This window comes from Tamandua tetradactyla, chromosome 14 (genome assembly GCF_023851605.1).
Source record: "Tamandua tetradactyla isolate mTamTet1 chromosome 14, mTamTet1.pri, whole genome shotgun sequence".
NCBI lineage: Eukaryota > Metazoa > Chordata > Mammalia > Pilosa > Myrmecophagidae > Tamandua > Tamandua tetradactyla.
Window position 1 is genome coordinate 129,724 of NC_135340.1, and position 19,182 is coordinate 148,905.

The following is a 19,182-nucleotide window of genomic DNA, read 5'->3' on the forward strand; positions in this document are numbered from 1 at the left end:
ATGAAATAGACCCTAATGGGACATGAGGATATTGACTACTATGCATAGTCAACACCGGGAGGAGGGGGTATGGGTAAGTGCAGAGACCAGACCCAATCAGGGCAATGAAGGAAACCTGCCCTCGAGAAGAAGCACGTTCCCATGATTGTTTCCTTACCTTCCCTCACCACATTCCAACCCAGCATTTCAGGAGGCTCAGCCAAGCCCGTCTACTGTGCTTGGAAAGGTGTCTGGAATTAGACTCAGCCATTCCCTGTATGTGGAAGCCTATCCCATCATCACTAATTGATCATACCAACAGTAATGATAATGGCTACTAGGTACACAGACTACTATTTCCAGGCACTGTTCTAAGCACTTTAACGTTTTCATTTCATTCCCATTATCACCCCCACTGTACAGATGCTGAAATCAATTACAGGCCCCAAACTACTTCCCTTCAAGGCCAACCTCCTCAAATCCACACCCGTTAAAGAAGCCTCTATCAGGCAGAGGTGGAGCCATCAGCTTTTAGAGTTCGACTGTCTGGGTCACCCTGTTTCCTCACCCATTCAGCAGGGTTAATTATACCTTCCTTTCAGGATTGCTGTGAAGTTTGAATGGGATGGCATAAGTAGAACCTTGAAAAGAGGTTCAGGTTTATAACAACTCAATAATTAGTTAGCATTATTATTCTGTCAATTAGAAGTGACCCCTCTCCTCCTCTAATATCCTCTATGGCCCTAAACCTGCTTCCCGCCCCAGTATTGTAGCTTATATGGGAAGCTTGATTAGTTGGGATCTGGCAACTGAAAGATTACGTGCTTAACTTTTTAAAAAAGTATTTTATTACTATGCAGTGTTTACCTATGTCAATTCTATTGCAGATTAAGTTATTTGTATTTTCAAGTCACTTGATTTGTATTAGAATTGTATTCCAGCCCAGCATTTTTAAAAGTAGTTCAAGATAGAATTGGTGTGAGAAGGGCACCTCTGATGCTCAGGAGGCCATAAAAAAGTGCTGCTGTTGTCAAACTGTCAGCCTTACCTTCGGGGACTTCCCTGCTCAGGAGACTTCTCTTGGTCCTGATGCCCTCCTCTGTCGTCAGACACCCCAGACCTTACCTTCTGCTCTAGCCTCTGAAATCTATTTTGGAATCTTTGCCCTGTTCGTCTTTTGTCTGACATCCCTTATATGCCTCCAACAGCCTGTGTGCTAGGAAAGCACCCACCCATCCTTTCTAAGCACCAAAATGCAATATATCATTATCCCAATATGTGTAAATGTCCTCTGCCAGTTCTCTGACCCCATGGACTCTGACATTTGCAGATACATTACACAAGCTTGAATTTATCTTTACTTGGCTTTAAGACCTCTCTACTGCTGTCTCTTCCATCTATCTCCTACACACCACTAATATGTTGCCATTTGCTAGGTATTACTAATTTTGATGAAAATATGTTTTATGCACAGCTCAGTCCCATATTCTCTATACATTCTTCTTACAGTATCAAATTGGAATTTCAAAGAAAATTCAATCTATTTCAGTATCTCATTCTAATCAAGCAGTATAACCAAGTTAACAGACAAGATCTTTATGCAAGAAATTTTTCACCCACTCAATAGTTTAATGAAATACAATATATGCTATGGGTAAGTTTAAGTTCTTTCTTTAATTTCAAATATATTTATTTCTTAGAAGAGTGATTCTCAAAGTGTGGGAATCCCCAATACCCTTTCATTTTATCAGTGAGGTCAAAACTATTTTCATAAAAATATCAAGACGGTACTTGCTTTTTTCACTGAGAGGCTTCATGATATGTGATATCATCCCTGTCAGGGCCAGTGGAATATGTGCTTACGTGTTATTTTGTTTTCTAGACCTTTCGAAGGTAGTAGATTTAGGGTATAAATATGTACATATTCAGAGACTGTTCTCAGTATTTACACTATGTTCTAGACGCTTTATTAGGTTTTTATCTGCCATAAGCTCTAACTTTATCATTCAATAAATCATTACTTTGAAATCCCAAAGTTTTCCTTGTACCTATGTAGAAACACAAGAAGCACAGTTTTTCTTTTTTGTAGCAATTTTTAAATTTCTTAGTTTTAAGTTCTCTGCCTATATTCATCTATTTATTTGCTTATATACTCCACATTATTAAGCTTTCCGAGTCCTTAATAATTTTTAGGTTTGTAAAGGGTCCCATAAACCAAAAAAATTTTTAGAATCACCTTCCAGGAGGTCATATTTCTTGACGAATTTTGTAGGTCTACGAGGCAATGAAAATAAATGGAAGTGATTAGTAAAAAGAGTTACACTAACTATTGAGGATGGGCAATATTTGAGTACTTTATACACATATACATGATTGCTATCCTCATTTTACAGTTGAGAAATTAACTGTAAAATTAATCTACCCTGGGATTACAAAGGGCGAATGAGCTACCCTCATAGCTGCCATCACAGCCTGGTATAAGCCCTTATCCTCACAAGGTTTTTTTAAAAATAATTTCCAAGTGCATTAGTTCCTTCAGTCCTCACAAGCCCTCTCTACTCAAATCCCCTTAGAGATGTAAGCAATTGTCCAAATCTGTAATTTATTTATAAAGCAACTTTTGTATTATTGTTACTAAAACATTCACACTCAGGACATAATTTTCATGTATTCGGCAACTGTCTGTTGTCACAGCGTAGACAAGTGAAACTCATACTACAGAGCAGGGGTTGGCAAATATTTTCTGTAAAAGGACAGAGGGAAAATATTTCAGGCTTTCCGGACCAAAAGGCAAAATTGAGAATATTTGGTAGGTACTTTTATAGAACAAGAGCAAAAATACATTCTACCAGACTTTCATTGGTGAAATTCAGTATAATAATGCTGCGCGTTATTGTTTGTAATACAACTCTACTCATAAGAAGAAGAAAATTTTTTTTTTAATATAGCATTTGGCTTAATTGGGGTAAAAGTCTGCATTCCCTGTCACCTAATTAATTGCAGAAATTCATCTGTTAAAAACAAAACAAAAAAACTTCAGGACTATACAAAAACAACAAGTGGGCAAAATTTGGCCTAGGGGTTGCACTTTGCCGGCTCCTGCTTTAGAGTGTGATTCTCCACATATGGTCTCTAGATTAGTGGCAAGCACCTCACCTGGGAACTTGGTAAGAATGCAAATTCTTTAGAAACTCTGGGAGGTAGGCCCACCCAGCTGTGTTTTTAAAAAGCCCTGCTGATAATTCTGATCATGCTTAAGTCTGAAAACCACTGCTCTGTGTCCACATATCCACCCATTGTGCCTGAGGATGCTGGACCACTCTGCCCAAGGCTAAGCGGCCTTTGAGAGGAGAACACATTAGATCACCCCTTCATCCACTCCTCAAAGTAGCACTCCATATCGCTACCCTTAGCTTTCCTATTCACAGGGACTTCAAGGGCATTGGGCTGCACCTAATTCACTGAAATACTGTTCTGAACGGGCGCTCATAGCAGCGGGGAGTGGGGTGAGGTGCAATACTGCAAAGCGTTCTCAGGCCTCAGCCATTCCCAGGTGTCCCGGCTCACCTCCAAAGGGACGAGGCAACTCCACCTCCGCTCCAGTGATGCCCCTCAAGCCCCGCTTCTGTCCCCCAGAAATAGTACATTAAAGCCCAAGATCATGACTTCCAAACCGCCTCACTCGCCAAGGTGTGAACCAAACCTGTCCAGGCAGGTTATCAAAGGACTGCATCGGCTGAGACACATACCCACCTGTGCTGTCAGCAGAGCCAGACACTGCGGCAGCTGCTCTTCAAAGTTGGTGCAGGGGGGTTTCAAAACTAAAATCACGTTTTTAGTCACTCACCTCAGCAAATTACTGGCAAGATCATATCTCCCTATATTACTTTGCCGCGCCAACACTCCAGAGAAGAAGCCCCAGATGCTATTCGCCCATCTCGGACAACATTAAAATCACGGGCAGGTCTAATGACTAAAGAAACAAAACAACACCCTGCCAGGGGAGGGGACGGAGAAGCCGCAGTGCCTTTGAGGCGCAAAGTGACCCGCTGTCTATCTGGAGGGGAGCTGGGAGGAAGGGTTCCGCCGTGCAGAGGGTGTCCTGGGCAAAGGAGACACCGCCAGATTGACTTTCCCTCCTTTCGCTCAGCAAACTGGAAACCGAACCAGGCGGGCGCAGCCAGTCTCGCGCCGTGCCCCACGCCCTCCAACCTTCCCATGCACCAGCCCTGGCCCGACACCCCAGCACCCCAGCGCCCCCAAGGACTCACAATTAGAGGCAGGGAGCACATGGTGAAGAGCACAGTCATGAGGGCCAGCAACAGGAGGTGATCCAGCTCCTCCAAGGGGTGTGGGGAAGCGTCCCCCTCGCCGGCGCGCGGCCCCGGGAGATCCCTGGTGCCCAGGTGCGCGCGTCCCCGCAGCCGGCGACGCATCGCGTAGAGGTTGCGCATGGCGCTCAGGTTGCACAACACGATGGCCAGGACCAGCAACGCCATGAGGCTGGCGTAGAGCATGGAGTAACCCAGTACCGACAGCGAGCCCTCCGGGTGGGCCATCTGGATGAAGCACCAGGTGCCGGGGCAGTACTGCACGAACGCCCCGAAGCCCGCGAAGGGCAGCGCGCAGAACGCCAGGCAGAAGACGCCCACGGCGGGCGCGACCAGCACGCCGCGGCGCAGGGTGACGTGCCGTCGGTAGAAGAAGGGGTGTCCCAGGGAGAGCCAACACTCTAGCGCCATGGCCAAGAGCTGCAGCGTCGAGGCGAGCCCGAAGAAGGACATACAAAAAGCGAAGGCTTGGCACAGCGAGCCGCCCGACGTGGGGGCCAGCGCCCGCAGGCTCCGGTTCTGCGCGTAGGCGGCCAGCACCGCGGGGCTCACCGCGCACTTGCCCAGCAGGTCGGTGGCCGTCAAGCCGCACACGAGCACATAGAAGACCGAAGGCGGCGCGCGCGTCGGGCACGAACCCAGCCCGGAGCGCGCCAGGAGCCCCAGGGCGAGCAGGTTGCCCAGGAGGCCGGCGCTGAAGAGCACTCCGCCCATTGTCGCCGAGCTGCCCCTCTCCACCCAAGTGGCGTTGTGGCAGCGGTAGAGCGACGCGCGCATGGCGGGCGGGCGGGCAGGCGCGCAGGGCGCAGGCTGCGGGAGGGCTGGAGTCAAGGAGTCCCCGCCACTCCGCGGGCAGCCTGGGCCAAGAGCTGAGCGCAGAGGACGCCCCACGCCGAGGGGTGTTCCCCGCGGCCGGCGCCTCCGCTCTCGGCTTCGGGTCACGCCTTCCCAGGGGGCGGGACGCGCGCTGCGCTCGCACCTCGGTGGAGAGGGGGCTAGTCCCGGACTCGCCCAGATGGGAGGGGGTCCCTCCTGTGCACAGTCAGACGGAGAGAAGGGAAGGAGCCGGAGTTCGGAGATCCTGAGAGGCCAGAGAACTGAAATGAAGGAGAAGCTAGGCTGTAGCCACTAGGGAGAAGTGGGGTGCGAGGAGCTGGTGGTGGAATTGAAAAGAACGCCGAGGGGAGGCCAGGAAAGGGTATCCGTCTAGTTTTGTGGAATCAGGGCTTAGGGAGGGGTAAAGGAAACCAGCTTTGCAAAGCCCTCAAACCTTAGCTCCGATTCGCTTCCAGATGGGTGCAGCCTGGAGCATGAACAGTTCTCTCCATCGCAGAAATGAGGAAGCCGAGGCCTTGGAAGGTTGGCTGATCGTCCAACGTGATAGAGCTGGTGAGTTGCAGAGCTGGACCTGGCACCGGGATCTTCTATTTATAGAGTCGCTCTGTCTGCCTCTCACCACCTCCTTGACCCCAGAGTTAGCCAGATTTCAAAGGCATGGTTCCAGCGAAGGCTAGAAGGCTGTATGGGCCTGGGTACCAGGGATCAGAGTGACCTTGTAGACACTGTGAGAACAGTAGGTTTAGAGCACGACACTGGTTATCAGACAGTGCTGGGCGGCTCACTGTCTGTGTAACCCTCGGGGACTTGCTTAACCTTCAAAACAATAAAATCAGTTCAATCTACTTGGCTCTTAAGAGGCATGGAGAAAGCATGCAGTGCAGCAGCACCTATTAAGTGTTGGTACAATGCAATCGTCATGTTCTCATGTGATGGCAGGGTGTTTTAGTAACTGATGATTAACTGCAGTTTTCAACAGGGATTGTGAAAATAGAAAATACTAGACTTGATTTAGGGCTTTCTCACTTCTCTGTTCTATGGCTACTACAAAACATTTCTCCCCTTCTGACCTTTGACTTGGTTGCATCATAAAGGAATGAGATTAATTGTGATGACAATGATTTTTTAGAAGTTAACACTTGGTAACCTGGGAGAAAAGCTGGCTTTGAGTGTAGAATTTGAGTGGAATGACTGGGAGTTGCTAATCTGCACTACATAAACAGACAGATTAATGCTTGGTTTGAAGGAGCTCATTGCCTGTTCTAAGGGGCAGCATCAGGGAGAAAGCAGGGTCCTGGGGCTGTAGATGTGAAGACCTTAAAAGTGGCCAGAGAGACTACCTCCAGACTGAATGCCGGCCAATGATTTAGGCCGCAGGGTGGAGAGGAGGAGTCCAGGGTTTAGATACTTCTCAACCCCACCACTGCTGTGTGACCTGACGTTTGTTACTCGACTCTGAGTTTCAGTTCCTTCCTAAATATGAGGTAGGACTTATATTGACTTTGTAGGGTTGTTGTGATGTTGAGCAAACAAAGCACTTGTTGCAGAGTAAGAAGAAGAGCTATCATTTATGAGTCCGTACATATGCTGCATCCTCTCTAGGCCCTTGGCAATTATAGGTGCAATTAATAGAAAGCCTTCGTAGAGCTCTCACTTGTCTATAGCCTTTCCCTTTCATCTCCACCTTCAGCCCTAATGAATAATGATGGGTTTAGAAGAACCCTGCTTAAGTTGATGAAATGGAAGCAAGAACAGGCTCTCGAACCAAAAAACATGAGAACCTGATGAAAACTGAGGTCCCTTCCCCAAATGTGCTCATGTACACACACATTGTGCATCAACTGCAGGGAATTCGGTTTCCAGTAGACCCTGCCCCTCACAGTGCCTGGAACTTAAGAACGCCTTCTCTGCACAGGGGTGTGCCCTCGAAGAATACTCACCCCAGTTCTCTGCACCCTTATTTTCCTATTCCAGCTGCCTCTACCTCCCTACAATTTCCAGAAGCACTGCGCAGTGAAGTGGGGTCCAAGGAGCCAAGAATGAAACAACCTGCCGAGGTTTACCTATGTCATGCTTGAAAGGCTGATGGTCTTGAACGGGTACAATTCAGGAAACATGTGTTTCCTCCTGGCCAGTGCAGCTGGCCTTTACCATGGGGTTTCCTGCTGTCTTTCCTTGACCGCCTTGCTCATGTCCACTCTACCCTGTTCTCAGGCTTAACTTTGGAGTCTCTTGTTCCTGCTTATACGTAATCCCTTTTTACAACTTCACTGTTTTGCTAAGATAAGGATAATTTGTTCAGGCACCAAGTATTTTTTTGAACCTTACTTTATGCCAGGACGTCTAAGGGTGAGCGGGTGAGAAGTGTGGGCACTGATGATATAGCAAATGAGGGGAGGCAAATATCTTGTCATGCAATTTTTATAGGCATATAAATGTTTGTGTCAGCTTTCAGAAAAATGAAGCTAAGTTTTCATTTTTTCTCCTAAGAGGGAAACATTTAATGAAGTTATCTCAGGCCCCAGTTACATAGTAAAATTATCTCTATTATCTGCAGAGCTGAAGCAAGCTGGTCAATTGCATTATAAGACATCTTCTTGAAAAATATGTGTCACCTAATGAGAACAGATGATTTTGAATATAAAATTATGTTATGAAATTGTAAATGTAAAGACTGTATATGCACATGGACAAGACCTAGAAGTTGACAAAGGCAAATGAAAACTGATTTAAACTTGAAAAGGGACAGTAGATATTTTTCTTCCTAGATTTTTGATGTTTTTAATATGAAAACTGTAGTAGTAATTTTTAAAGATTTTGGAGAGAAAACCAGCATGCGCTCATGCCTCAGGATTTAGGAAGGGGAAAGAGCTGGTCTTCATGGGCTCAGTACTGACTATGCGTCTACATCTTGTCGTTCTCTCATTTGCAGAACTCTAAGGAATAGCTTGGCTGGGGTTTGTGAAGAGCAAAAAATGGAGAGCAAAAAATTTAAAGCAGAACAAAATTAGCTACCAATTTTGAAGCATCTCTGTGTACTAGAGACTGAGGTAGATACTTCACACTCAGTAAGTGGGGTGATGGCACAGGAGAATAGCGCTGACATGAGGATTTGGGGATCATATAGCTGAATTCAAATCTCAGCTTTGCCGCTTGCTAGCTCTGGCCCTTGTGCTATCTCCTAACCTTTCTAAACCTCAGTTTTTCCTCATCTGTAAAATGGGGGAGGCAGTTGTTCATAACTCATAGGAAAATTAGGAGGTGTAAATCAAATAACCTGTGTAGAGTAGTAGTTTTCAACCTTGGCTGTGCTTAAAAAACAAAACAAAAAAACAGGCAAAGGACTTTAATAGATATTTCTCCATAAAGGATATACAAATGGCCAATAAACACATGAAAAGGTACTCAACATCATTAACCAATAGAGAAATGCAAATTAAAACCACTTCACATCCACAAGAATAAATACTGTTTTAAAAATAGAAAATAATGAGCGTTGGTGAGGATCTGGGTAAATTGGAGCTCTAGTGCATTGTTGGTGTGAATGTAAAATAGTGTTGTCACTATAGAAAGTGATGTGGCAGTTCCTGAAAAAGTTAAATATAAAATAATCATTTGACCCAGAAACCTCACTTCTAAGTATGTGTGCAAAGAGAGTGATAGCATGGACACAGACACTTGTAGACCAGTGTTTATAGCAGCATTATTTATAGTACTAAAAGCTGGGAACAACCCATGTATCTATCAACATATGAATGGATTAACAAAGTGTAGTACGTTCACATGGTGGGATATTTTTCAGCCATAAGGAAAGCTGAAGTTATGAGACATGCTGCAACATGGAAGAACTCTGAAAACATTATGCTCAGTGAAATAAGCAAGACACTTAAGGATAAAAATTATGTAACATCACTTATAAGAGATGAGAGCAAATTTGCAGGGCTGAAAAGCAGATGAGAAGTGACTGCGGTTTGGGGGAACAAGGAACAGAGTGTGTGTCTGTGGAATTTCTTTTGAGTAAAAAATCAAAAAGCCCCTGCCTGACATTTTACTCTCTAAGGAAGCTGACAGTACCCATGACTGTGGGAATGGACAAAACTGAATTCCATAATACAAGCTCGGAACGTAGATGAAGGTTTTGATGAATTCCCCAGGAGAAGCTGGCTAGCTGAGTAGAAGTGGCAATATTTTCTTCTGTCAGGTGAAATCATACTTCTCCTTTTAAGGCCTTCAACTGATTATATGAGACCTTTCATTGTGGAAGGCAATCTCCTTAGTTGATAGTAGATGTAGGAAGCCATAAATGCAATACTGATTATTCAAATCCATTAAATCCTCTCACAGTAACAATCAGTGCTTGCTTGTTTTAAGTCTTCTGTGCCCATCACTTAGGGAAGAGCTCAGGAGTGCGCTCGCCTTAGCCGTACTTTGCTATGGGATCCCTCTAGGGGTTTTCATGCTGCATGCTTTGGGACAAGGTCCTGCATTTAGCCAGAAACAATTCAAAGTGATCTTCCTACTGCCTTGAAGAGGTTCTGGAATGCCACAGCTGCCCAGTTGAGGAAGCACTCTGGGAGAAATTGCTTGTTGGGCTGCAAGCAGCAGCCCTTGGACAAGCAACCATTACAGCAGTATTACTTTGTGCCAGGGACATTTATATGACAGCAGCCATTCACCAGCAAATCCTTCCGTTCACAAATGCTCCTGGTGATCCCTGATGACATGCTTCCCTTGAATGGAATTATGGCGCTGATGGCCTGGTCATCTGATACTGCCCAGGATAACCGGCACTGTCCAGGGAACGGGCTGATTTTGGTCTTGAACCGGGAGGAGATTCTGATTTCTCAGTACCTTCCCTTCCTGCTTAAAGGGGCAGGTGAAGAACAGATGAGCCAGAGCCTGGAGAGCAGAGCAGGCACCACCTCTTCCGCAGAGGCTGATGCCACACCATGTCTGCCAGATTCACCATCTTCAAGCATCAGTGTTTTTTTAAGTTCCCCATTGTGCAACTAAAGTGAAAACCACATCCGGGTCTTTTGGATTCCGCAGGCCTCTGCTTTGGAGAAAGAGAAGGGTGGAGAAGATGAGAGAATGAAGAAGCAAGGGCATACCTTGCAATTTCCTGGACCTGCTCAGAAGCCAAGAGGCAAAGCTCCAACTAGGGTGAGGCGGCATGCAAGTTCCCTGCCTTTCTGCTGATTGCATCATGTCTTGTGGCCAGATCTGCACAAATACTGTTTCAGCATCTGTTTGCAAAAATCTACAGGTGGTTTCATAAATGTTCCACAACTTTTTGTCTAGCAAGAAATTCCAATTTGATGCCTATATTTGCCAAAAGAGATTAAAACCTCCACAAATTCTGGGAAGTGGGCATGTCTTAGCCAATCTCAGCTGACCTTCTGTTTCCACATGTAGATCAGAAACAGGATCTCTTTTATGTCCAGGACTGGAGAAAACATACTCTCAATTTTAACTTGGCTGTGGCTTAAACCCTAAAGATAAGCATGACATTTTAAAAAATGCCTTTGGGTTATGACTGAAAGGCAAACTGACCAGGAACAAGAGAACAAAGAAGTTCAGGCAAAGGCTTTGTTTCAGGGAGAAACAGAGCTGCCTGAGCTGTGTTTCAGGAGAAAGGGAGAAAGGGCTGCCCCGAGGTGGCAGGGGATAGGGTTTTTAAGACTTAGGGTTAGGGAGTTGGGGGTCAAGGATTAGGCGGGTCTCTATTGGCTAGTTTTCAGAAATAGGGGGCTAAGTTAGGAGTTGGCAGCTTTCCATCGGTAAAGTTTAAAATTTAAACACTGCCTTAGGAATGCAGGGCTGTAAATGCTGGAGGGTGGACAGTGTATAAGGGGAGTTTACACAAGAACACTTTTGCTGGAGAGTGGAGGCTGAGAAATGGGAGATTATCGCAAGAGGGCAGCTGATGGAGGGTGAAGGAGATGCTGGGCTGGTGCGGTTTGGGGTGGGAGAGGCTTTCTGAAATATATGCCAGGGGTAGGTTGCATCCTTGGGGGAAGGAGTCTGGTCCTCCAGGCCTAACAATGACCTTTTGGGAATAAATAAATTATGGAGTAATCTAATTGTTAACTCGGTTATAGGTTTTGAATGTTCATTCATTAATTACTAAGATTTTCTAGCAGTTAACTTATAGTTCTAAGGCAAGTTGTTGGTGGATTGAATCCCTGGGTTGAGTTCCCTACAAAGCAGATTTTGAGGTGGAGATGAGAGTGTAGGATCTTTATGAGGGAGGGCTTTTGGGATTCACACCTATAAAAGGGATGGGAAGGAAGCAGAATTGGGTAGAGGGAAATGTTGGGTTGTGAAACAGTTTCCAAAAAGATTGCAACTAACACCACTGAAAGCCCAGGAACTGAAAGAGCTCCTCAGAGTTCTCCTGAGTTGTTGGAAAGGAGAGAGCATTTGTACCCTTAGGTAGACCAGGCATTGGTGCAGGCTGCCTTGGGAAGGGCAAATGGACTTGAGTGCAGCAACTCTTGCTGAGATGCTGCCAAAGCAATAACTATAGAGGACGGACAACTGAGTGCTGTCTGATGGCAGCCCTCTGGCAGCAGGTGGAATGAGTCCTTGGGTCCTGAAGGAGATCTGGATGGTGCATTGCAGGGCCTACTAGGGTATCGGGTTTGAATCTTTATGTATCCCAGAAAAATATGTTCTTAAATGGAATCCATTCCTGCAGGTGTGAACCCATTGTAAGTAGGGCCTTTTGAGTAGGTTGCTTCAAGTATATGTGGCCCAGCCCAAGTAGGATGGGTCTTAATCCTATTACTAGAGTTCTTTATAGGAAGAATGAAATTCACAGGGAGAGAGAGAAAAAGCCCTGGAAGCAAGAAGCTAAAATTCAGTGGCACTGGAAAAGAAGGAAGAGATCGGAGAGGCCGGGAGAGGAGCCAAGGGTTGAGGATCACTTTGGTTCTTGAGTCAGCCAGCCCTGGTGTGCCAGTCTAGGATGAAAGCATCACCTTGATGACACTTTGATTTGGAATTTCTCCCAGTATCAAACTATAAGCAAATAAATTCCCATTGTTTAAACCCAATTCATTCCATGGTAGTTGATTAAGCCCCAGAGGCAGTATGCCGTAAGTTCCCAACTTTGCCTACCCTTTCTAGTGACCCCTGGCAGGTTAGACCAGTCCTTAACAAAGAGCACAAGCAATTGGAGGGCTTGGAAATCTCCAGCATTAGGAATGAATTCTTTTTTATATTAATACCATTGGAGTGAGCATCACAAGACCATTTTTTAAAAATTTATACTGTTTTAAATCTAACTTTCCTCAGCAAAGTCTTTGATTTTCATTTCACATCTCGGATCACTTAACAGTCTTCTTCAGATTCTTCCCAGAAATGCCTCATCCTAATTCCCAAGTCTGAGTTGCCCACTCTTTTGGGTCTCAAAAATGCCTTATAGCATTTCCTGTATAATATGGTGGTGTCTGTTTGCATGTCAGGGTGTGCATTTCTCCAGGACAGAGGCTCTGTCTTACTCAACTTTTTTACCTCCATGTCCGAGCACCCACTGATAGGTGCACAGAGGGCCTCCAAAATGTTGACTGGATAAATAACCATAATACCTTTTACTATCTCTCCTCGTCCTTGTCCTTGAGTCTTAAACAATGTTGGGCTCTTATTCTGAGAAGTGAAGACGTTCTTCTGTGTTCCAACAACCAGGCAGAAAGCCTAGGTTAAAGCAATACAAATTATATGCAAATGTTTAAGACTGGATCTCAAAATGTTTCCATATACCTGCATGTGGTTCTGGAGGAAGAACTTAGGAAAATAATTGAAATTGACTTTTGACATTGTTTATATCTGTGACATCAACTTAATTCATATGAAAGATAAATCATGTAAAACAACATGCTTTTTCCGAGCAGGAAAGCTTTGTGCACAAGCAGCTGCAGACTTGGATGCTCTCAGCTCTAAGGCCACCGGGTTGCCGCTCCGGGCAGCTGACCGTTGGGAGCGTCGGTGTTGCCCACTGGCCTGATTTCCCCACTTCACCGGGGGGAAGAGCGGGTTGTAGTCTGGGGAGGGCTTACATAGGCACCGCCTCCCCCGGAACATCTAGCGGCCGCTCAACGCTGCAGGAAGACTCCCGGGGGCGGCTGATGGCAGGACGTGTCCTGGGAAAGGCGCAGCCGCGGTGCATGTGTTTGGTCTCTGTAATGCCAAGTCCCGGCCTAGAGAAACTCGTTTTCGTTCTTTGGTTTCATCATGACGCCATCCCCATGTTTGACTCCGGTGGTGCCAAAGAGACTCCCCACCACAAGGCTCCGATGGTCCTACGCAGTTCACAAGGGGAAGTAGTCAATTTCCTAGGGAGAATGTGGACCGGCTGTTTGAGGGCCAGCCCCCACCCTGTGGGACACACTGTCCACTCTGTCCTGGCTGGGCCCAGGTACGCAGCTCCCGGAATCAGTGAAAGTAAGTGTTCTTTGAAGTTTAATGAAAAGGTTTCATGCTGAGAGAAAAAGCCAGAATGACTTGTATGAGGTTGAAAAGGGAAAACCTGGACAATTCTGCACGATGGACAGGACTGATTGGCAGGGCCTTTTGAGGATTGGGCCCAAATTATGCTGCAAATCTCATGATAACCAGGTAGGAAAGAGATGGCAGTGGAAATAAAAATCACCCACTGTGCTTCTGGGAGAAAAAACAGCTAACAGCAATTGCAATAAAATGGAAAGACTATGGAGAATGGGCAATCCCAGAGGGGATGGTGGATCCAGAAGAGACGATGACATGCTGAAAAGAGAATTCGGTGAGGAAGCTCTCAATTGCTTACAGAAATCAGTGCTGAAAAAGAGAGAAATGGAGGAAATATTGAGCAAGCTCTTCAGCCAGGACATCTAGTGATATGCAAGGGATATGGTGATCATCCTGGAAACACTGATAATGTGTGGATAGAGGCAGAAGCTGTGAACTGCCATGATGCAACAGGTGAGTTCATCTTACCTGAGAAGCTGGAGATGATGCTGGAAAAGTGAAATGGGTGGACGTCCATGCTAAACTCAAGCTTTTATGCCAATCACTCTCAATCCATCAACCTGTGGTAGAGAAACAAGATGCCTACTGGAGTGCGAACTCTGCCCCTGGCTGCTGTGGGTTGTAGCCTGAAGTCTCCGTTCATGCTAATAAAGCCCCACCAAGGGCCATGTACTGAAAAGAAGGAACTCTCACAGGACTCGTACAATTAAAAAAGGTCCCTTGGAAATTACTGTATTCACTTTAAAAACAATTTGCATTTGGAAGATTTGCATCAGAATAATATTAGTAAATATGACAAAATGGAACACAGAATTTTCAACTTTCTAATCAAAAGTAGAGGATATAAATAGTCTTATTTTGTGTGCATTAACTTTAAGCATGACAAATCAAATCTAAACAACTGCTGCTCTTTGAAGAATTGTAATCAGTATAAAAATACATTTCTGGTCAACCCTAACTTCTGCTTTCCAGGTAGTTCTTGACTATCAGTTCTTTTTTCCCCCCACTGATCTTCTGTGGTCCGAAAGATGAACCTGCCACAGCAAGTGCTTTAGGAAAAGCAATACCCCTGGTTATACAGTTTAATGTATAATGTCATTTGTCTTTTCATTTAATAAATGTCATTTATGATTTGCTTCAGAGTTTGTTCTATATGGTCTTGTTGAAGCTACTTTCAAAACTGGAAGCTCTCTATTGTTCACTTTAAAGGCATGAGTTTTATGAAGAAATTTCAGTCTTTTTTTTATTCAATAAAGATCAAGATGAGTGCATTAAAAAATGTCCAGGAAATTAGTAATTTAAATTGATACATTTATTTCACTCTACTGCAACTGTATATGTCATTAAAAATAGATGCTGTTCAGAAAGAAAGAGTCAGAGGAAGGTCTTTATTGCTTAAAGTGTGTTTTTGGGGAATGGAATGTTAAGAATTGAAATAGATTTTTGAGTGATGTTCTACAAATATTGCAAATCCCAGAGGAAAGGAAAGGGTTAGGTTTCAGGGAATCTGGGAGGCTGGGAAGAGAAAAGAAAAATAACACTACCTTGGCACCACCATTTATGACATTGTCTCAGGACTAGGGTACCATGTTCTGGCTGAGGATGTCAGCCAGCAGCATCCGGTGAGAAGTCCCCTGATAGCAGTGCCTTAGGCCTGACCTGGGCAGCGATGTCCTAACTCCACCTTCGTTCCGTTCGGACTGCAGATGTGGCACCTGGAGAAGAGGCACTTTAGGGAATTGAGACTTGGTTTTTTCCTATACTTCAGGTGTTTGAAAGAGGTATGGGGCTTGCTCTGTGTAGCTAGAGGGCCAAACTCAGGCTAAAGTAAATCAAACGGTTTCTTTTCTTCCTTTTTTTTCTTCACGTGGTTGTCAAAACTCCTTTAGTGATAAAACCTGAGAGGAATGAACAGGAGCTTTATTCCTCTTAGTGTAACCATTTCTGCTACAAAAACATTAGGTTGCTTGATTACATGATATTACCTCAAACCTCTCTGGAAGAGTTATACTAGAAACTATATATATTGTATTAATTTTCTAAAAATCCATAAAATCCTGGTCCCAAGCGTGTGTAATAAGGGACTGCAGATTCGGACTTAACGAGGAGACCCAGCCCCTTGGTGAGAAGCTGGGTGGCTGACCACCTCTCAGCATGAAAGAGCCTGATTCTGCCTTTACTATTTGGTAGGAAGACTTCCTAGCTGAATAGCAGTCTCTAACATTGAAACTACTTACAAAAGCTCTTAAGAAAGTTTGAGCAGTTCTCTGAAGAATGACACTTACTTATGCTTCATAATTTTAATCATTTAAATTGACAATAAGAACATTATGTTAAATTAACATTTTATTTAAAGTATAACTAAAGCACATGGTCTGTAGATAATACTTTTTTATGGTATTATAGAATTTTCACTGAAACATTTATGAAGTATGCAAAATGATGAAATTACTATAAACTCTAGAGTGAAAGCAGTGGATAATCTTCTGATAACTGTAAGTGTCCAGCATCATGTATAATAAAAAAACAGGTTAAAATGTTAAGACATTTCTGGAGGAACACTGGCTCCTATATCACTAGGTGATATTACTTCGTATTTTCTTTTATGTTTTAGATATAAGTGATAGTATTTTTTTCTTTTAGAGACATTTAGTAAAGTAAGTAGTAACAAGATATAACGAGTATTGACTACTACTGTCTATCACCTAATCCTCACAACGATCTTCTGAAATTAGGTGATGTTATTTGCATATCAAAGCAAGGCAAAAATAATAAATATCAATTACAGACAAAGAAATTGATATTTATGAAGGTTGTCTAAGGTTTATTCAGTAGTGGGCAGAGCTGAGATTTCTATCAAGGTCTACCTGGTTCCAAATTCTATTCTCTGACTCCTGTATTCCCTGCGAAGGTGAGGCATCTTTCTGGATTTGTGACTGAAGCATGCAGTTTGGAAGATTGTTTGATGGATAAGCAGTACTCATCTCATCCACAGCAATGCAATTGTGGCTTGTGATGGTTGGTTCTCGTGTCAACTTGGTCAAGTAGTGATGCCCAGTGGTCAGGTCAGGCAAGCACTGGCCTGACCATTGCTGCAAGGATAGTTTGTGGCTGGTTGATGAAATGGAAGGCTGGTGTATTAAATCATTGGTCAGTTGATTGCAGCTGTGGCTGATCACATCTGCAATCAACTAGGGTGTGTCTCCCACCAGTGAGATAACCGAATCAGGTGAATACTTTTAAGGAAGAAGAGCGTCTCTTTCACTGCTTCTGCCTGAGCCTCTCCTTTGGGGTTCGTCCAGACGCTTCATCGGGGCTGCAGCTCTGTAGCCTGCCCTGCGGATTCTGGACTCTTCCATTTCCGTTGTTATATGAGACACCTTTATGAATCTCATATGACAGATATCTCCTGTCGGTTCTGTTTCTTTAGAGAACACTGACTAACACATGGCTTATGAATTGAAGGGTAAGACCATACCTGCTTTGTCTGGCATAATTGATATTGTTTACATAATTTTGGCCCAAGGACATTTTGTTTAGTAGTATCTTAACTTAAGGATAAGTGGCCACAATTACTGTTTTTCTTGCCAGCAGGTATGTTCAAAGTTTTGAAAATATTTCAAACTCAAATAGAAAAGTATATGCTAAACTTGTTGCATAAGACAATAATTACTTTAATAGTAAATATTTGGTAACTAAAGAGAGCACTTGAAAATTCTAACCTTTTTTAAAGGCTGAAAGTGCTGCTCTTGTCTTACAACATAAGCTTTCTAATGCTCAGGGTTTCTAGTGGTTGGCATTATTTTCTAAATATTTTTGGAACTTTAGTATAGAAACTGATTTAAAAATATGTCTTTTTCAGAAAGTATTTATAATTATTTTAGTCTTGTTTACACTAACGTTCATTGTATTATTAATTTACCAAATCAGACACAATCTGAGGCTATTATCCTCAAAATAAAAATATTTTAAAATGTGTGACAGTACTCCAAAGATATTTGGAGATTTTACTAACTGTGGTAAAGAATTCTGCTGAGATAGTAGTGTGAAGATTATTTCTGTCAGAAATAGACAACACAGGTTATAGTTATTATATGACCATACGTGGACCATAATTTCTGTTTCCTCTCCACTTGTGACTCTCATTTTATGTTTATTTTATTGCTAACAGGTTAATATTTCCGTAATCATGTGTACTGGGAGGTAAAAAAAAAAAATAAGGTGGTTCTATTAATCCTAAAATGCTGATAAATTGAATGTTCAGCTATCTCTTCTGCAACATGCAATGACATTCCCCTACCTTGCTATGATGACCTAGAAGGAGCTTTCGAAGTAGTGAGAAGTGCTAAGTAAGCACTTCAGAGCAATGGAACTTGTCAAAGGAAAATTGATGGGCAAAATCCGATTTCATTCTTAAAATTAGGATTGAGAATATTTTTATTCATCAGCCGCTCTTAATGTAGAGTAAAATAAATATACACTGTATATAATATTAATGGTTTCCTCAGATAGTTTTTAGAAAGGAATATCTACCTTTTTGGTCTTTACAGTTATTTTTGTGTGTGCATTTTAAATAAAAGTACAATTAGGTGAGATTCAAAATGGAAGTCTCAAGGTTTGTAGCCTCTCATCAAGTGAGCTGATGGTTAATGATGACCGTGGCTTGAGATCAGGCCATTTCTAGATTTGGGAGTCCACAACAGGGTTTTCTCCTTGTTTGCTATCAGTTGTCCATAAGACAAACATAATCCCAAGGTAAAATTTACTGTTTAAATTATCTTAACCTGATATAGCATACATTTCTGTAAACTTAAAATTAATGAAATATCATGGGTACTATGAAAAGAATACCTTTTCAGACCTTCAGAAATTCTAATTGAAAGGTCTTGGAGGTAATTCAGTTATAGCTCATGAGATCTAATTTGGCAGGTTAGTTGGGTTTGAGCCTGCAATATGTTTTTGTTTGTTTGTTTGTTTTGTAGGCTGTATGGCTGGGTCACATTTCATTCTTTTTCCATGTAAGCATCCCGTTATTGCACCATTTGTTGAATTTTTGTTTTTGTTTGTTTTGTTTTGGCGAAGCGCATGGGCCCACAATCAAACCTGGGTTTCCCGCGTGGAAGGCGAAAATTCTACCTCTGAACTACCCTCGCACCCCCTACCATGTGTTTTTATATTTCAGGAGAGTTATTCTCTTACTTTTCTTGAAATTAAATGTCACTTGCTTTTACCAATATAATTATAGAAATAAAATCTTACCTTGAAGAAGTCCTAAAAATAAAAAAATAGTAAGATATTATCATTAGTCCATTATTTATACAAAGCTTTTAATAGTATAATATAACTATGGATTTGCCCCCCGTTGGTTCAAAATAGAAGTGATTGTGAAAAAGAAAAATCAATGATCAAAAATCAATGATCAGTGCTTAACCAGATTGTTTTTAATTTATGTGATATATGTGTAAGTTGAAGTATTTTGTGTATGAAACCTTGTTTTTATTGAAAAACTAATTCTATTTTTCTGTTT

General features: G+C 43.1%; 1 protein-coding gene, 1 long non-coding RNA gene and 2 pseudogenes across 3 annotated transcripts in view; 2 read left to right on the forward strand and 2 right to left on the reverse strand.

Moving 5' to 3' along the window:
* Positions 1-5,176, reverse strand: part of PTGDR (prostaglandin D2 receptor) — a 28,825-nt gene extending 23,649 nt beyond the window's left edge. For both annotated transcript variants that reach the window (XR_013162135.1, XM_077126756.1), the window contains exon 1: positions 4,251-5,176. Coding sequence is in view for 1 of the 2 variants with exons in the window: in XM_077126756.1 (XP_076982871.1) it covers positions 4,251-5,087 (837 nt within the window). In the remaining variant the exon portion in view is untranslated. The remainder of the gene's footprint in view (positions 1-4,250) is intronic.
* Positions 5,139-7,951, forward strand: LOC143655529 (uncharacterized). Its single transcript, XR_013162136.1, has 3 exons — positions 5,139-5,508; positions 5,603-5,699; positions 7,122-7,951. It is a non-coding gene; the product is annotated as an uncharacterized LOC143655529 (long non-coding RNA).
* A 1,580-nt stretch (positions 7,952-9,531) lies between these two features.
* On the reverse strand, positions 9,532-10,242 carry LOC143656566 (SREBP regulating gene protein pseudogene; annotated as a pseudogene).
* Positions 10,243-13,492: 3,250 nt separating this feature from the next.
* On the forward strand, positions 13,493-14,332 carry LOC143654768 (ADP-ribose pyrophosphatase, mitochondrial pseudogene; annotated as a pseudogene).
* Positions 14,333-19,182: the final 4,850 nt, after the last annotated feature.